General features: G+C 46.2%; 1 protein-coding gene across 1 annotated transcript in view; it reads right to left on the bottom strand.

The window, feature by feature from the left end:
- The window catches only part of LOC134754842 (glutamate--cysteine ligase), a 61,497-nt gene that overhangs the window by 33,681 nt on the left and 10,000 nt on the right, over nucleotides 1-17,816 (bottom strand). Inside the window, exon 2 of the mRNA XM_063691279.1 lies at nucleotides 589-700. Within this exon, the coding sequence (XP_063547349.1) occupies nucleotides 589-700 (112 nt within the window). The remainder of the gene's footprint in view (nucleotides 1-588; nucleotides 701-17,816) is intronic.

The following is a 17,816-nucleotide window of genomic DNA, read 5'->3' as shown; positions in this document are numbered from 1 at the left end:
AAGCATACACATATAATTATATTACCTTGTAAACACCGGCCTAACGAGCACTACAAATGGGGCCGATAAATTGGAGTCATAATCGCATTTCGCTCAGTCGTGTGGTGAATTGCTCAGTGGAAAGGCATCACTGTTGATGTAAACAAAGTATAAGCGTATGCATACAATATGATCAATTCTAGAGGGCGGTGTTTATTCTCATGTATAGGGTGACAGTTCAGTATAGTATGAAAATATTAGTTCCAATGAAATTCCGCAACGTGGCGCGTGATCACATATTCCTGGTCAGGCTTTACATATACCTGCCTACTGTGTTAATACAGAATACAACAATTCCTTCCCATTTGGATATTATTATTATATGGTTCTTTTGATGATATATGGGAAAAATTTGCTTGAAATACAAATATTATCTAACATTTTTATAAATACCATATGCAAGGGTAACTTTATGTGTACTCAAAACATACAGTTCTCTAAATCCCAAATAGTGCCCAACTTCTATATGTAGTCACATTTGACAGTACTGCTACTAATAACTACTTAGTTAAAACATTCTCTTAGTTGATATATTACATAAATACTTACTCTGTGGATCTGAAACTTCTTTTTCCTGTAATTGTGGGAGCAGCTCATCTGCCCTGAGACTTACAGTTGCCTTTTGGTTTTCATCATCAAATTTAACTATAATATACTCCACCTGAAAAAAATATAAAATATAACAAAATAAATCCATTTTTTTTTTTTATGAATTTATTCATATAATACAGTTACACAGTTACACATATACTATAAATGCGCCAAACTGGAGTAACCAGTTTGTTGGCGCGCCGCTAAATTCATCATCATCATCAATCAGCAAGCATGTTAAGCTTCCCAATTTCAAGGGACCCTCGCCCCAACTCAGGATAGTGGGATCAAATTTAGGGAGTAGAAGGAGGCACTTCTCCAATCAAAATTAACAAAATTTTAAGTACAGTTTTTTTTTCTTATTAGATTTTCCCGGAGACTGCTATAAAGCACATTTTATTGGTAAAACCATTAGTTAACATGAACTTGAAAGGTTTTTCTGGTTACAATAATTTTTGATTAGTAATCTATATCGTCACTTTGATGTAGTAGGGTGAATCAACTTTTAGAACACTGATTTCGTGTCCCTAGCAAAGAAAAACCGATTTTTCAAAAACTATCTTGAATTTTTTAACTTTTTTTTTACACGGGAATTATTACATCCATAAGCATTTAATTAACACATTAAAATTAACAACTTGATCAGATAAAAGTTACATTTTGTACGGTAACGCAGCAGAAAAAAGTTTGCTCCCATACAAAAGTGGTGTGTCCCCCAACCCAATTGGTATCGTCATAACCATAGTTGTTTCTAATTGGTGACCTATTTACCTAATACTATTGATTGACCAGCATGGAATACCACATTAAGAGCCCGTAGTCGATTTGAAAACGCGCGAAGATACGACTTTTACACAGTAACCGAACGCCGGCCGCTGCTTGAAATAACGCGACCGCCTAAACAATATTGATACTTTCGCAACATTATGCGTCACTTTATAACTTTAATTAGGTTAAAGTAAAACTTTCGGTAAATTTGATATAATCGTTTATTACTCTTAACAATTTACCTATGTATTCATATAATACATACAAATTATATAGCATGATGATAATGATTTGCACTAAGGCAATATCTTATATATATAATCATCTTACTAGCGTTATCCCAGCCTTTTTGCCACGGCTCATGGAAGTCTGCTGGGGTCCGCTTGGCAACTAATCCCAAGAATTGGCGTAGGCACTAGTTTTTACGAAAGCGACTGCCATCTGACTTTCCAACGTTACAACCCAGAGGGAACACTAGCCTTTTGTTGAAATTTGGTATACAGATAGTTTGAATCCCGGGGAAGGACATAGAATACTTTTTATTCAAGAACTCACCCTTTAAGGGGGTGGAAATTTGTATGGGGAATCAATAAACGCTGAACCGATTAAGATGAAATGAGGTATGGACATAGTTTGAGTCCTGGGGAAGGACATAGGATAGGTTTTACCCCAGAAACGGGGGGTGGGGGGGGGGGGGGGGTAATGGAAATTTGTATGGGATCCAATAAAACCGATTTGTATGGAATTTGATATTATGGAGATAGTCTTAATCGTTGGGAAGGGTGTATAATAATTTTTATTTACAAAGTCATCCTCTTCTCTTCTCCACTCTTCTAACACTCGCTCAACGTGTTGTTGGTTGTACGATGTTGCTCAAGACCTGGAACACCTGGAGTGCTTCTGGGTGCAAAGGGTCAGGGGTAACACTCGCTCAACGTGCCGCTGGTAGAGTATGATGGGGAAAACTCAAGACCTGGAACACCTGAAGTACTGCTGGGTGCAAAGAGTCAGGGGTAACACTCGCTCAACATGCCGCTGGTAGTGTGTAGTGTACGATGGATACAGCTCAAGACCTGGAACACCTGGAATGCTTCTGGGTGCAAAGAGTCAGGGGTAACACTCGCTCAACGTGCTGCTGGTAGTGTATGATAGGGAAAGCTCCAGACCTGGAACACCTGGAGTGCTACTGGGTACAAAGGGTCAGGGGTAACGGGTAACACTCGCTCAACGTGCCGCTGGTAGTGTATGATGGGGAAAGCTCCAGATCTGAAACACCTGGAGTGCTGCTGAGTGCAAAGGGTCAGGGGCAAAGGGTGGGTAACACTCGCTCAACGTGTTGTGGGTAGTGTATGACGGATACAGCTCAAAACCTGGAACACCTGGAGTGCTGCTGGACGCATCGGATCAGAGGTAAAACTCTTTTAATCTGAAGTTGGTAGAGTATGCTGTAGGCAGGTTAAGTTCTTCAAGACCTGGAACACCTGGAGGGCTGCCAGATGAAGCAGGCACCTGACCAGAGCTACCACACGTTTAACATGCAGTAGGTACTGGGGGTTAAAAGGGGTGGAAGTTCTGATAACAATAAATGAACCTGAGTTCCACTAAGTACAGGCAGGGTTCATCATCAGCTCTATCTTGGGTACTGCTCTCCCATTTGCTCATCAAGACGTGTCAGAAGACCAAAACAGCGTGTGCCTATATTGCACCAAACCTGAGTTCCACTAGGTATAGCCAGGGTTCAGCATCAGCTCTATCTTGGGTACTGCTCTCCCAAGTGTTCATCAAGACGTGTCGGAGGACCAAAACAGCGTGTGCCTATGTTGCACGAAACCTGAGTTCCACTAGGTACAGCCAGGGTTCAGCATCAGCTCCATCTTGGGAACTGCTCTCCTAATTGCTCATCAAGACGTGTCGGAAGACCAAAACAGCGTGTGCCTATGTTGCACTAAACCTGCGTTCCATTAGGTACAGCCAGGGTTCAGCATCAGCTCTATCTTGGGTACTGCTCTCCCAAGTGCTCATCAAGACGTGTCGGAAGACCAAAACAGCGTGTGCCTATGTTGCACGAAACCTGATTTCCACTAGGTACAGCCAGGGTTCAGCATCAGCTCCATCTTGGGTACTGCTCTCCTAATTGCTCATCAAGACAGACCAAAACAGGGGGTGCAGGGCTGGTAGACCTCCTTGTGGTGCACCCTGGGAGGGGGAGGATAGCCGCTCAGTTGCGCGTTTGCTATTCTCCCTCTGCAAACTACCAGTGACAGTCGGCAATGGCAGTCGAGTTTTTCTCCTGCGCTGGCTTTAATGCCGTGTTTGTGTGCTCCAATGATCCTCAGGGCTATGCCGGACAGGGCCTCCCAAACCGGACAGGCCTGAGGAGAGGGGTCCAGATGTGCGGCTCCGCGTGTCCCTCTGAAACCAGCAGAGGGCACAGTGCGAGACGCCAGGTCCTCCCGGGACGGAGTCGGTGCTCCAAAACAAGCTGCCGTGGGCTGGCGCAGACCGCCTGGTGCGACGTTGTGGTTACGGCCACCGTCGGGCAACCCGTAACCCGCACTGAGCGGACCGGGGACCTGCCTCACTGAGAGGAAGGTCACGTGGAGTTAACCACTATAAAAAATCCCTAATCCTAAGGTGTGGCTGGCGTGCCGATAGGATGCATGGCTGGGAGGAGCCCAGTCACTAACGTCGCAGGAGGGGCATACCTCCCTAAAATAGCAAAAAATGAGTGGCAATAACGAGAATATACTACCCCAGGAGGTTCCAATCCTCGATGTCACCACAGAACGGGCAAGTGCCCGCGCTGTGGTGACATGCCGCCCACCGTATTCTGGGGGGGCAAACCACTCGCGAAGGATAAACGACGACTCTGGCAAATGTATAACGGACACCGATTTTGCATTACGGCTGCGCGGAGGGAGTGACTCTGAGGACAAGGAGCCTTTTCCGAGGCCCGGGCCCCCAGAGTCACACCCGATCCGAGATGCATCAGGGCGCTTTATAAACCATGCCGTCCCCGATGGCGAGGCCGGAGAGGAGCAGGCACCCGTGGTACCGCAAGAATATGTGCGGACCCCCACACCAATCCCCACGAGGGTGTTCTGTGGGAGGAGGGCTCGTGCCGCGGAGGCCATCCTCTCATCACTTGGGAGGGAGGAGTTCTTCTCCCCCACAAGGGTGGACATCCGTGACTTTCCCAGTGGGGGAGAATTCTTTTCCCCCCGAGAATCGGACGTCAGTGATTCCGAGGGCCCGGCGGGGACGAGCGCCCCGAAGGTGTATACAGAGGAGGCTACCGCGGCACCAGTGCGAGAGTGTCGGGTGTCGCTGGAGCGCCTCGACATAGTAGGTGCAAGTCCCCACGCGATTACAGCAGTCCGACCCCTTCGCTTGCCGGAGTCTGGATCTGAGTCCAGTTCCTTATCGTTTGGGCGCTTCTGGGTTGAGGAGGGTCAGAAAAGGAGGCGGTTAGAGCTCTCGGAGCCCAGCGATGAGGAGCTGGAGGCGAAAAAATCTGTCGAGAACCCTGAAACAAGGGTTAGTCCCAAAACTACTGGTAAATATGCGGGCTTGGGCAAGACCCGAGAAGCTTATACAGCGGCGAAGGAAAAACTCAGCCGGCTGGCGGCTGAAAATGCTGAGGTGGAGCTAGAAGATATGACCATCCGCATGCGGCCAACAGCGGATCGCAGATTTGCGCATGGCACGGAGGCAGAGAGCCAGCTTATGTCGGCTCTAAATACACAAGTCCTTGACAGCGTGGCCGTAGTAAACCAAGTGGTTGCTACGTCCAAGAACTTGAAAGGTACCTATCGGCGGAAGTTAAAGGAAGCGGCCTCTGCTATCGCTGACTTTGCCCAAGTGATGCTTGAACGCACCACCACAGAGGAGACCAAGATGCTGCAGCGGACTGTCGCTCGACTGCAAACGCAAATAGGAGACCTCCAAAAGGAGCAAGAGGAGTTAAGGAATGAGCTGCGACTCGTTAGAGCAGCACCATCCCCGCTGACCCCGGCCCCACAGCAGTCGCTTGTGACAACTAGCGTGTCCCAAGAGGAAGCCGAGCGCACGATGATGACGAGAGTGGGCGCAATGATGAACGCCCGTCTGGAAGCGTTAGAAGATAGGCTCCTTCCAGCGAAGACTGTGCGGCCACCGCTGGCCGCAGACAAAACAACAAAAAAGACGACCCAACCTGCATCTCAGGTGGACAACAGGCAGGCTGCAACAGCTCGTGAAGCTCCGGCGATACAACCAACCGTTGGATCTAGCGGGCTAAACAAATCGAAGGCACCCAATACTCTGCAACCATCTTCTGCTACTGGAAATGAGGGGAAGAAAGCGGCAACAAAAAAGGGCAAGAAGAAGGGAAAGAAGGCTCAACCTGCGGAAGTACCGCGTGAGCCTCGTCCATTACCGCCTGCTCCGGCCAACATGGACGAGACATGGATAAAGGTGGTTAAAAAGGGCACTAAGAAAAAGGCAACGGGTCTTCCAACGCAGCAAGCAGCTCCCAAGAAGAAGAAGGCCCGTAAGCTGCGTCCTCCACGCTCATCGGCGATTGTCCTCACGCTGAAGCCGGAAGCTGAGGGAGACAAAACCACCTATGGGGACCTTCTTAAGGAGGCTAGGTCCAAAATTGACCTAAATGAACTGCAGATCGAGGGAGTCCGGTTCAAACGAGCAGTCACAGGGGCTACCATCATTGAGGTTCCCGGTGCAACCAGCGGCGAGAAAGCAGATGCTCTCGCCGATAAATTGAGGGAGAAATTAAATAATGAGGTGGTACAAGTCTCTAGGCCTACAAAAACCGCTGAAGTCCGCATCTCAGGCCTGGATGACTCTGTCACGCCTGAAGACGTGAGAGAAGCTGTGGTTAAAGTGGGCGCGTGTCACTTAGACCAAATAAAGTGCGGCGAAATCCGACAGGACTTCTCAGGTCTGGGTTCCATTTGGGTCCGCTGCCCAATTACGGTGGTCAAAAAGTTGACTGACAGCGGCCGACTGCTTGTTGGATGGGTATCGGCAAGGGTCCAACTGCTAGATAAAAAGCCTATGCGCTGTTTCCGCTGCCTTGAAGTGGGCCATGTCCGCGCGCAGTGTCGGGCTCAAGAGGACCGCAGCGACCTGTGTTACCGCTGTGGCCAGTCCGGCCATAAGGCGGCCACGTGCTCTGCCACACCGCACTGCGCTGTTTGCGCGGCGGCCAGTAAACCGGCAGGACACACGATTGGGAGCAAGACATGCGCTGCTTCCAAAATCAACAAGAAGGGGAAGAAGAATGGCGATGGCTCCCGAGCCTCCTCGCAATCCGTCCACCAACCCGCCACTGATGCGGCCGAGGGTGAGCAGGCAGCGCCAATGGAAATTACATAATGGCGTTAAAATTTGTGCAGGTGAATCTTAACCACTGCCTCGATGCTCAGGATCTCTTGTTTCAGAGCATGGCGCAGTGGTCCGTACATGTGGCTATCCTGTCCGAGCCCTACCATATCCCCCAAAGGGACAATTGGGCTGGGGATCACGATGACACGGCGGCGATAATTACCCAAACAGCTGCTGGTTCACCGCCTTTCGAAAAGGTGGAAAAAGGGAAGGGATTCGTGGCCGCGCTCCTCGGTGGCATCACAGTGGTCAGTGTTTATTTCTCGCCCAATAGGAGTGTGGCCGAATTTAAAGCCTTTTTATTAGAAGTAGGAGCGGTCATCGGTCGCTGCAATCTGGGTCCCGTGCTTGTTGCGGGTGATTTTAATGCCAAGTCTGTCACATGGGGATCACCAGCAACGGATGCACGTGGGCGGGAACTAGAGGAATGGGCGGTTGCGGCTGGCCTGGTTGTTGTCAATCAGGGGTCTATCAACACATGTGTGCGACAACAGGGTGGTTCCATTGTCGACGTAACATTTGTTAATGCTGCCTTGGCCCGTCGTATTCAGGGTTGGGAGGTGCTTGAGAGCGTAGAGTCCCTATCCGACCATCGTTACATACAGTTCAGGGTCTCCGCACTCCCAGGTACTCCGAGCGGCCCAATTAGTCAGTCCCTGCGAGGTGACGGCCCAAGATGGGCGCTAAAACGCCTAGACAGAGAGGCATTGGTTCTTGCTGCTGAGGTCCAAGCATGGAACCCGATTCCCGTGGATCCAATAGATGTAGAGGAGGTGGCGAAATGGTTCGGCGAAGCCATGACGAAGATCTGTGATGCAGCGATGCCCCGAGCCAAGCCTCTTCCTCCTAAACGTCAGGTCTACTGGTGGTCTCCGGAGCTCGCACAACTCCGAGAGTCATGCGTTGCGGCGAGGCGTCTTTATAGTCATCAGCGAAGGCGTAGGCTCCGAGATCCTGCCCGGGAGACAGAATTATATGCAACATATAGAGAGCGTGCAAAAAGCCTGAAGATTGCTATAAAGCAGGCAAAGGAGGACTCATATCGGGAAATGCTCGGAACGTTAAATAATGATCCTTGGGGGCGACCATACAGGATGGTCCGAAACAGACTTCGCCCTTGGGCTCCCCCCCTAACGCGAAGTCTTGAGCCGGATCTACTGCGGAATGTGGTGGAAGCGCTGTTCCCGGCCTGCGATAACTTCGTACCGCCAGTAATGGCAACCCCCGCAGAAATTGAAGGTGACGAGGAGGGGATACCTGACGTGTCTGGCGATGAACTTGGTGCAGCTGTGCTAAGACTCAAGTCAAAAAATAAAGCTCCTGGGCCTGACGGCATACCGGGTTGCGCCTGGGTCTTGGCCAGCAACGCTCTGGAGTCACGAATGCTGCAAATGTTCACAGCTTGCTTTCATCAAGCCAGGTTTCCACGGCAGTGGAAGACAGGCAAGCTGGTCCTCATAAAAAAGGAAGGCCGACCGGCAGACTCTCCATCTGCCTACCGCCCAATAGTGCTACTTGATGAGATTGCGAAGCTCCTTGAGCGCATAATAGCCAGCCGTCTTACCAAGCACCTCGCCCGTGTCGGGCCTGATGTGGCAGACTGCCAGTTTGGTTTCCGCAGCGGCCGTTCAACAGTCGACGCCATTCAGCGTGTTAAGGCCCTCGCTGACGAGGCGGTGTCCCGAGGCGAAATCGTCTTGGCAGTGTCCCTGGACATTGCCAACGCCTTTAACTCCTTGCCTTGGGGCTGTGTTAAGGAGGCCCTGCGGTACCACCAGGTACCAGAATACCTAAGGCGAACAATTGACGCCTACCTGTCGGACAGGTTCGTTACTTACCCGGGTCGGGAAGAGTGGGCAGGATACTCGATGTCTTGCGGTGTTCCACAGGGGTCGGTTCTAGGGCCACTCCTGTGGAATATCGGGTATGATTGGGTACTGCGAGGCGCAAACCTGCGAGGCATAAACCTCACCTGTTACGCCGACGACACTTTGGTGACAACTCGCGGGAAAACCTTTAGGGAGGCCGCCATACTGGCAACGGCAGGAGTCGCTCACGTCGTCGGTCGGATCCGGCGATTGGGGTTAAAGGTGGCCCTACAAAAATCGGAAGCTTTATGCTTCCACGGGCCCCGCAACGCGCCACCGCCGGATGCGCATATAGTGGTAGGTGGAACCCGGATCGGCATCGAGTCCACGATGAAATACCTTGGCCTCACACTCGATAGCCGGTGGAATTTCCGCCCCCACTTCCAGCGCCTGACGCCGAAGTTGCTGGGAGCAGCTGGCGCTCTAGGGCGTATACTCCCGAACACGGGGGGGCCCAAAGCGTCATGTCGACGGCTGTACATGGGTGTCGTTAAATCCATGGCCCTGTACGGAGCCCCAATCTGGGCTGACGTTTTAAAAAGGAAGGAGGTAGCCCTACTTAGGGCACCTCAAAGGGCAATAGCAACGAGAGTGATAAGAGGGTACCGCACGATCTCTTTTGAGGCAGCATGTGTTTTGGCAGGGTCTTTACCGTGGGACCTAGATGCGAGAGCCCTCGCAGCGGCTTACCGTTGGCGTAAGGAGGCGCATCATAATGGAGACTCGCTAGCTCCGAGAGAAATTCTAGGACGACGAGACGCAATCCACCTAGAAATGGTGGAGGTTTGGGAACAGAGGCTGGCGCATCCCAGCGCAGGCCGTCTGACCATCGAAGCGGTTCACCCGGTTCTCAAAAAGTGGCTAGACCGGACCCATGGCGTGATGAGTTTTCGACTGACTCAGATCCTCTCGGGACATGGATGTTTCGGGAGGTATCTAAAGGATCTGGCCAGGAGAGAAATGACCGCAGTATGCCACCACTGCGACTGCCCGGAGGACACTGCCCAGCACACACTGGAAGTATGCCCAGCCTGGGAGGAGGAGCGCCGCACTTTAACAGCTGTGGTGGGCCATGACCTCTCGCTGCCCACCGTGGTCCGAAACATGGTGGAATATGAGAGGTCGTGGCAGGCTGTGCTGGACTTCTGCGAGGCGGTCATGGTGCAGAAGGAGATGGCAGAGCGCGGCAGGGAAAACGATCCAGCTTCCCAGCCAATGCGCCGAAAGCGCGTGGGGCGGCGGCGGCTGGCATATGACCGCCGACTTCCCCCTTAAGGGTCCCTGTGGGCGACAGGCTCGGGGACGTCTGTCGCCTACACAAGGGTCCCTGGGATGGCGAGCACGCTGATGAAAAGGCGCGCTACTAGGGAGGTAGGGGGAATAAAAAATAAAAAAATCCCTCCAGAGTTGGGTCCGGAGTCCGGACAGCCGCTGGCGAGGCTGCGGAAGAGTGCTCCAGTGTTCCTGTGGCCTCGCCTTATAGCCCTGAGGTGGTCAAGAGGGGTTTTTAGTGGGTAAACCGTGGGTCCCATGAGCCTATACGGGAGTCCCACATAACCATCCCAGGCCCGTCCCCGCGCCTGGGTGGTATGCGAAAAGCATTTTCCCCTCTATTAAAAAAAAAAAAAAAAAAAAAAAAAAAGGGTTCAGCATCAGCTCCATCTTGGGTACTGCTCTCCTAATTGCTCATCAAGACGTGTCGGAAGACCAAAACAGCGTGTGCCTATGTTGCACGAAACCTGAGTTCCACTAGGTACAGCCAGGGTTCAGCATCAGCTCCATCTTGGGTACTGCTCTCCTAATTGCTCATCCAGACGTGTCGAATAACCAAAACAGCGTGTGCCTATGTTGCACGAAACCTGATTTCCACTAGGTACAGCCAGGGTTCAGCATCAGCTCCATCTTGGGAACTGCTCTCCTAATTGCTCATCAAGACGTGTCGGAAGACCAAAACAGCGTGTGCCTATGTTGCACTAAACCTGCGTTCCATTAGGTACAGCCAGGGTTCAGCATCAGCTCTATCTTGGGTACTGCTCTCCCAAGTGCTCATCAAGACGTGTCGGAAGACCAAAACAGCGTGTGCCTATGTTGCACGAAACCTGATTTCCACTAGGTACAGCCAGGGTTCAGCATCAGCTCCATCTTGGGTACTGCTCTCCTAATTGCTCATCAAGACAGACCAAAACAGCGTGTGCCTATGTTGCACTAAACCTGCGTTCCACTAGGTACAGCCAGGGTTCAGCATCAGCTCAGCTCTATGTATACTAAAACCTTCTCCAGAATGTAACAAACACTTTTCTAAAAACACACACACTTTTCTTTTGTTCAGCCAAATGCGAGATAATCGCGAACAAACATACATACATACATACATACATATACATACAAACATACGGATCAAACTGAGAACCTCCTTTTTTTTGAAGGCGGTTAATAAACAAGTACTTACAACCCAAGGATTAAAGTTTCTGGTCGCAGTTTACACGCACACAGTACAGCCAAACACGCAAACAAATATAACTTTTTACACGGCGAGCGACGCACACAATGATAAATAACTTCGTCGTCGTCGATGCAACGTGCGGAGCCGATCAACAAACGTCCTGCCTCTACCAGCTCCCGCGCGGGACTGAGGCCGCGAGCGCGTGTCACCGATGTTATACCAGTAAAAGGGGAAGTTTTTAAAAAATCGTCAGAAAATAAAAGTTGCAATTTAAATAAAATGAAGTACAGCAACGGTTTAAGTAAACATTGCAGATTATTTGAGTATGCAATCTACGTCGAAAATAAGTAGATTTTCGGAGAAATTGTCACTTGTTTTGAGGTCATTTCTGGAGAAAATTGGATTCGTTTAACTTTCATTTCCTCGAACTCTAAGTCATATAACAACAATGTAATCTGATAAACCGAGAGTACAGAATATGTGTAATACAAATTTACCATATTTAGCAGTCCAAACTTTACGAAATTTACAAATAAGAGCATCAAAATCAGTGCTTTACACGCGTTTACCTAAACGTCCATCAGAAAAAATTCATTACTAATTTAGTAAGCCTTTTTTCAAAAAATTGATGTGATAAACCTAGAGATGAAGTCGTGCTAATAGAAACCAGTACTTGTTATTTAAATTAGGTAACAAAAGGTGTACAATTTCACAGAAGAAATCTATCAACTTTACATTTTTGCGACTAAAATCGTAACCGGGCTCTTAAACCCGTCTCATGCCGAAATTATATTTGTTACAAATTTCTATCCCCAAGTTTGCGTCAAATTTAAATTCTACTGCGTTACTATACCAAGCTATATTTGAGATATTTAGTGCCGGTTTTGGCTCACGATCATGCGAAATATACCTACATTTCTGAAAACGGGCCTAGGCTAAGTGAAATTCCTGGCGGAGGGACGTCAGCCAGTGACGAACCACTGACGAGTGTGCGTGATTTAACTACTGCTCCACTTAGTGTAATACATCTAATGTGGTAAATTTTTATTTAAATATAAGAAAACTATTGAATTTTTTTGTTAATATTCCGTTCCCATTCGGTATGCTGGGTTAGGGATCCGCAAAATTTCCAGTGTAGCGTTACCAGCTTTTTTGTCGTCAGCCCATAGCTCATCCAGTCTCATAGAAAAAAATCCTACGAACAAAATGTGAGGCTGCGGGCTTGGCTGAGGCCCCAAAAATGCTTGGTCCATCGCTTGCCCCGGTCAAAATTTTCCGGGTGAATTCTCAAAGAAGCTGGGACGACATCGCGTGCAAATTGATTGTAACCTCCCTTCTAAACCAATCTGACACTGAGGGACGAGCCAGACTCCTAGCAGTAGGAACCAGGGAAGTAGGGCCAATGGCTGCATGCGCACCCCTCCCCAAACTAAGGTACGTTTTTAAATCCTGACACCCTTCGAATTTCAGTGTGTCTCCGTCTCGGGGTCCCGGTCTGCGCCCCCCATCGCTGCCCCTGCGGAAATGAGGTTAACCAACTAGGGCACCACGGCCTCTCTACCAACGAAGCGCTGGCCGCTTCTCGAGGCATTCTGCCCTCAATGACATTATCCGCCGGTCTCTTGCGTCAGTTATATATTATATATTAAGAACGGACGGCAAGAGACCGGATGGGACGTCACTGGTTCCGTGGAGTATGGGACGGGTGCTAGTTTGGGATGCTACGTGACAGACACCGAACCTCCGTGAGGGCAGCGGCAGCGGCAGCAGAGAACAACAAGTTAGGTAAATACAACGGTCTCGGCGCCGAGTATACCTAGTCGGCTCATAAGTTCTGTCACTGGCCTTTAAAATTTAAATTTGGAACTCCTAAAACAAAAACCGTTCTGCATTTGAATTTCGAATCTTTATTAAATATTTGAGTAGTATAATTTTGCAATTTTCTGTTTTCTTCAACATGGAGTGGACGCTTAAAGATAGCCGTACCGCAATAATTGCACTATATCGTTGTGGTCACTCGCCGACTAAAAATTTTAAGCTACTTGAAAATTTAAAATTCTCTCTAAGATTTGTGTATCGTACCATAGAAAGATACAGTGAGGTCTCTAGTTTAAATGACAAGAAAAGAAGCGGTCGTCCGCGTACAGCTAGGACTCCAGCGGTTGTACAAGCAATTAGGGCACGCATTGCCAGAAATCCCGCTAGGAAACAAAAAGTTATGGCCCTCCATATGGGTTTGAGCAAAAACACGGTGAAAAGAGTGCTTAATCAAGACCTGAGACTTCGTGCTTATAAACGAAAAACTGGCCATCTTCTCAATGGTCGGCTTAAAGCTTTAAGGCTTAAAAGATCTAAAGCTTTATTGAAGAAGTACGCTAAAAATAAGCACCGTTGTATACTGTTTTCGGACGAGAAAATTTTTGACATAGAAGAAAACTGTAATAAACAAAATGATAGAGTGTACGCTCGCAATAGTAAAGAAGCGTCTCATAGCATTCCCCGTATTCAAAGAGGTCATCACCCTTCATCTGTGATGGTTTGGCTGGGAGTTTCTTATGCGGGCGTCACTAGTATGCATTTTTGTGAGAAAGGAGTAAAAACTAGTGCCAAAGTGTACCAAGACACGGTGTTGACTAATATTGTGAAACCACTATCCCATACGATGTTTCTAAACCAGCATTGGGTTTTCCAGCAGGACTCTGCTCCAGCCCATAAGGCAAAGTCTACACAAGCCTGGCTCGCCTCCAATAAAATCGACTTTATACGGCATGAAGATTGGCCCTCCTCTAGCCCAGATCTTAATCCTTTAGACTATAAAATATGGCAGTATTTAGAGGAAAAGGTGTGCTCAAAACCTCATGCAAATCTAGACTCGCTGAAAAAATCTCTTGCTACGGCAGTGGCCAATATCGACATGAAAGTGGTGCGTGAATCCATTGACGACTGGCCACGAAGACTTCAAGCCTGTGTAGATAATTATGGCGGTCATTTTGAATAAATGTTATACATTTAGATTCTCTAGTTTATAAGCTTTCAAACGCTGTACAAATTATACGGAATAAACTTAAACTTTTGATTTTATTTGATACTATGTATATGACAGAACTTATGAGCCGACTAGGTACTTTTATTCCGTTCGGCGTTGAGACCCTTGGCCCGTGGGGCCCTTGCGCTCTGAGTCTTTTCCAAGACCTGTCGAAAAGACTCAGACGCCACAGGAGACCGAAGAGCTGGCAGCTTCCTCGCTCAGCGAATTAGTTTAACTATCCAGCGAGGAAATGCTGCCAGCGTCTTCGGTACTATGCCGCAGGGGCCTTTTTTTAGATTTAATATAGTTTTTATTTTAGATTTATTTAGTCTTATTTTAGTTTAGTTTTTAATTATAGTTTTATTTTTGTTAGGTATATATAGTAATGTCCATAATGTTTTGTTCCAGAAAAAATATTAATTGTATTGGCTGCTTTACATATATAAAATGTGACGTTTTCAACCAAAAGGTACCACATTGTCGCTTGTCGATAAGGTTGATTTCAAATTGAAGCTGTATGGAAATAGGCGCCTTATTGACAACCGACAATAAGTACCCTTTTGGATGAAAATGGCACAAATTAATAACTACGATACGTATTATGTAATTCATTAATAACTAAGGTATTTTTTGTTACTGGCAACGCTGAAGAAACTCTCTCTTGTCTTATCAGTAACGCAAGGGAAAGCACGGCTCAACCCTTTAACACGATGGCTAACTTGTTGGAAGTATCAACTTTGAAAATCACATACAAAGCAAGAATTGTATACATTTTCAATCTAAGTTGGGGATTTATGTGTAGGAATATGTTGTTAATGTAAGGAAATAATTTATTTGCAACTTAACTTTTTTTTTATTTAGGCATTGAATGATGCAATACTTACTTAAATAACGATGCCTCTTAAGTGTAGCAGAAAAACGATAACTATACATTTCATTATTAATATGCAGTTTACTATCACTTTGTATCAGTAACAAACATTCTCTGGCGTTACCAATCCTTTTTCTCTTGCGTTACTGGGTGTCCATAAATATAGTCCACCTTTTATTGTTATTTTTTAATTATTGGACCCGTTGTTTATGGATATAATAAAGTGAGATATATTTTCCTTAAATGAATTTAATTATTAATGTACAATTTTTAAAGGCAGGCGTGGCGCTCCGCGATTTCGTTGCGTCGCTACAAGTACATGCGACCCACACCTATTTTGGTGTCTAGCAATAGTAGTGTTGCCGCGCACCGCTACCGAACCGACACGGCGGACACCTGCTTTCGCTTGCGCCACCTAGCGGTCATATCTGTCGTAGTAGACGCGTTTTGTTACAAAAGTGAACCTTGTGTAACAAGTATATTTATTCTGTGACCAAGGCAGATTAATGTAAAAATTCGAAAATACTTATGTAACGCAGTGGATTTGTAAATACATTGTGTTACAAAATAAATAGAATTTATGACGAACAAGCGCGATTGTAATGTGCTACTTCACTATATTAAACAAATAAACCTATCAACATGCTTACATTTACTTTTTATGATAACAACTACGATACGTAACGCAAAAGAATTTTTCAGTGGGGCATGAGCAAAATGTGGTTAAATCGCTGTAACTACCCTGCTGTCTTTGAAATAAGTAAATATAATAAATTATCTACACGCCAATATAATTCCTGTTAAGTTTTACGATTTAAAAAATGGAGATTTTTTTTAAACAGCTTCCAAATCAGCGTTATAAAAGTTATTTCACCCGTGTTTCATGATGTTTGGAATTGACCACAAAATGACAAATCATAATCACATTGAAAAACAATACACATTACACATTGGTACAAAATAGAAAACTAAAAAAATATATATATTGTGACGAATATATCTAGTGAAACTAACCGTGAATCATTCAAAACTCTAATATATATTGTGCATAGATAGTGACAAAGAAAATTTTATAGATAACATTAAGGGGCTCACTGACTATCAGTCCGCTGGACGATATCGGCCTGTCAGTTATATATCTCGGCCTGTCAGATAGTCAGTGGGCCCCTTTATACAAGGACAGATTGAAGACAAGCTAAGAACGGAATTCATGGAAAATAGTATCTTAAATTAAACAATCAGCTGATCTGAGCAGATGCTCCTACAGTAGCGATCAAAATTATTTTGAAAAATGAACCTCTTTCAATATGTTTATGAATAGGGTATATTTAATCTTTACGTTACGATTATATCTTATTCCACCTGCATTTGTTAACTAAAATTAAACAACAGAATTTAAACTGATAATTTGCGTTACAGGTAGATCAAAAGTATTTTGACGCTTTAACCCATTCAGGGCCAGCGACTCAGCGTATGGGTCATTCTCAAGCAGTTCCGCAGGGCCAGTGACTCACATGTGAGTCATGTATAAAAGCTAACAACCATTTCTATAAGGTATAAAAGGATAAACAAATATAAACACGTTTATTTAAATGAAAACAGGGTTTTAAATATTCAAGTTTGGTTTACTATCAGTGCAATATAGTAAAAATACTGAAATTCTAGATACATACGCGTAATCCATATGTCAAACATATCAAACATATATATATTTATAGTTATTGATATGGCTCAAGGTATGGGTCACCGTGGCCTGGCGCTAGATATAAAAACTACAAATTTTCCGTAGCAGGCTAAAATAAATTTTATTGGCTGGTTTTAAAGCTTATTTCATGTTCAAGCTGTTTTGATATTGTATCATTTTACAACCGATTACTGTTTGGATGATGGTAAGCAATATTTCGTAGGGACCAAACCGTAGTATAATAATATTTTGTTTTGTATGAGGGAACTGAGGGGTAAGGCAACGAGGATTTTGTCCCACTGTACTTTTATGTCATAATATTTGGTGATCGTTGTATTGTATCTTACTACTACCAACCATGTTAAGATTCTTTTTTTTTTTCGTTTCAATATAAAACAAGGCGGTTAAAACAGTCACCACTAACTAATACAGTTGCAGGAGATGGTAACTAGAATGCATGGATGCGCATGGATCTTTTGAATAGAGTTTTTTTTAATAGAGTTGCAGGAGATGGTAACTAGAATGCATGGATCTTTTGAAAGGAAAGGAATGAAAATAAATGTAAGTAAGACGAAAGTTATGGTATTTGAAAAGGAATATGACAAACTGTGAAATTTTGATTGGTCAAGAAAGAGTAGAACGAAAGTGAAAGAGTTTGTGTATCTGGGAACATTATTCACTAGGGACGGTAAGCATGATAAAGATATTGAAAGGAGAGTGAGTGCTGGAAATCGCGTGAATGGGGCACTTAACGCTTTTATGAGCAGCCAGAAGGTGTCGCAAAAGGCACGGTTGGCTGTGCATAGATGGGTGCTGGTGCCTACACTTATGTATGGTAGCGAAAGTTGGGTATGGCAGAAGAGGCATCAGAGCCAAGTGAATGCAGTGGAAATGAGAGCGTTGAGAAGTGTATGTGGAGTGAGATTACAAGATAGAATTAGGAACAGTGTGATAAGGGAAAAGTGTGGACTGAGCGAAGATGTAGTGTCAAAAATTGAGAAAGGTATGTTGAGATGGTTTGGACACGTGGAAAGAATGAGTGAAAGGAGGCTAACAAAGAGAGTGTATAAGGGAGAGGTAGAAACGGGAGTTGGAAGGGGCAGACCTCGGCGGACTTTCTCTGATCAGATCAGGGAAAT

The sequence above is a fragment of the Cydia strobilella genome, chromosome Z (assembly GCF_947568885.1).
Source record: "Cydia strobilella chromosome Z, ilCydStro3.1, whole genome shotgun sequence".
Classification (NCBI taxonomy): domain Eukaryota; kingdom Metazoa; phylum Arthropoda; class Insecta; order Lepidoptera; family Tortricidae; genus Cydia; species Cydia strobilella.
The sequence above is the reverse complement of the archived record's forward strand: the minus strand, read 5'-3'. Positions and strand labels throughout refer to the sequence as shown.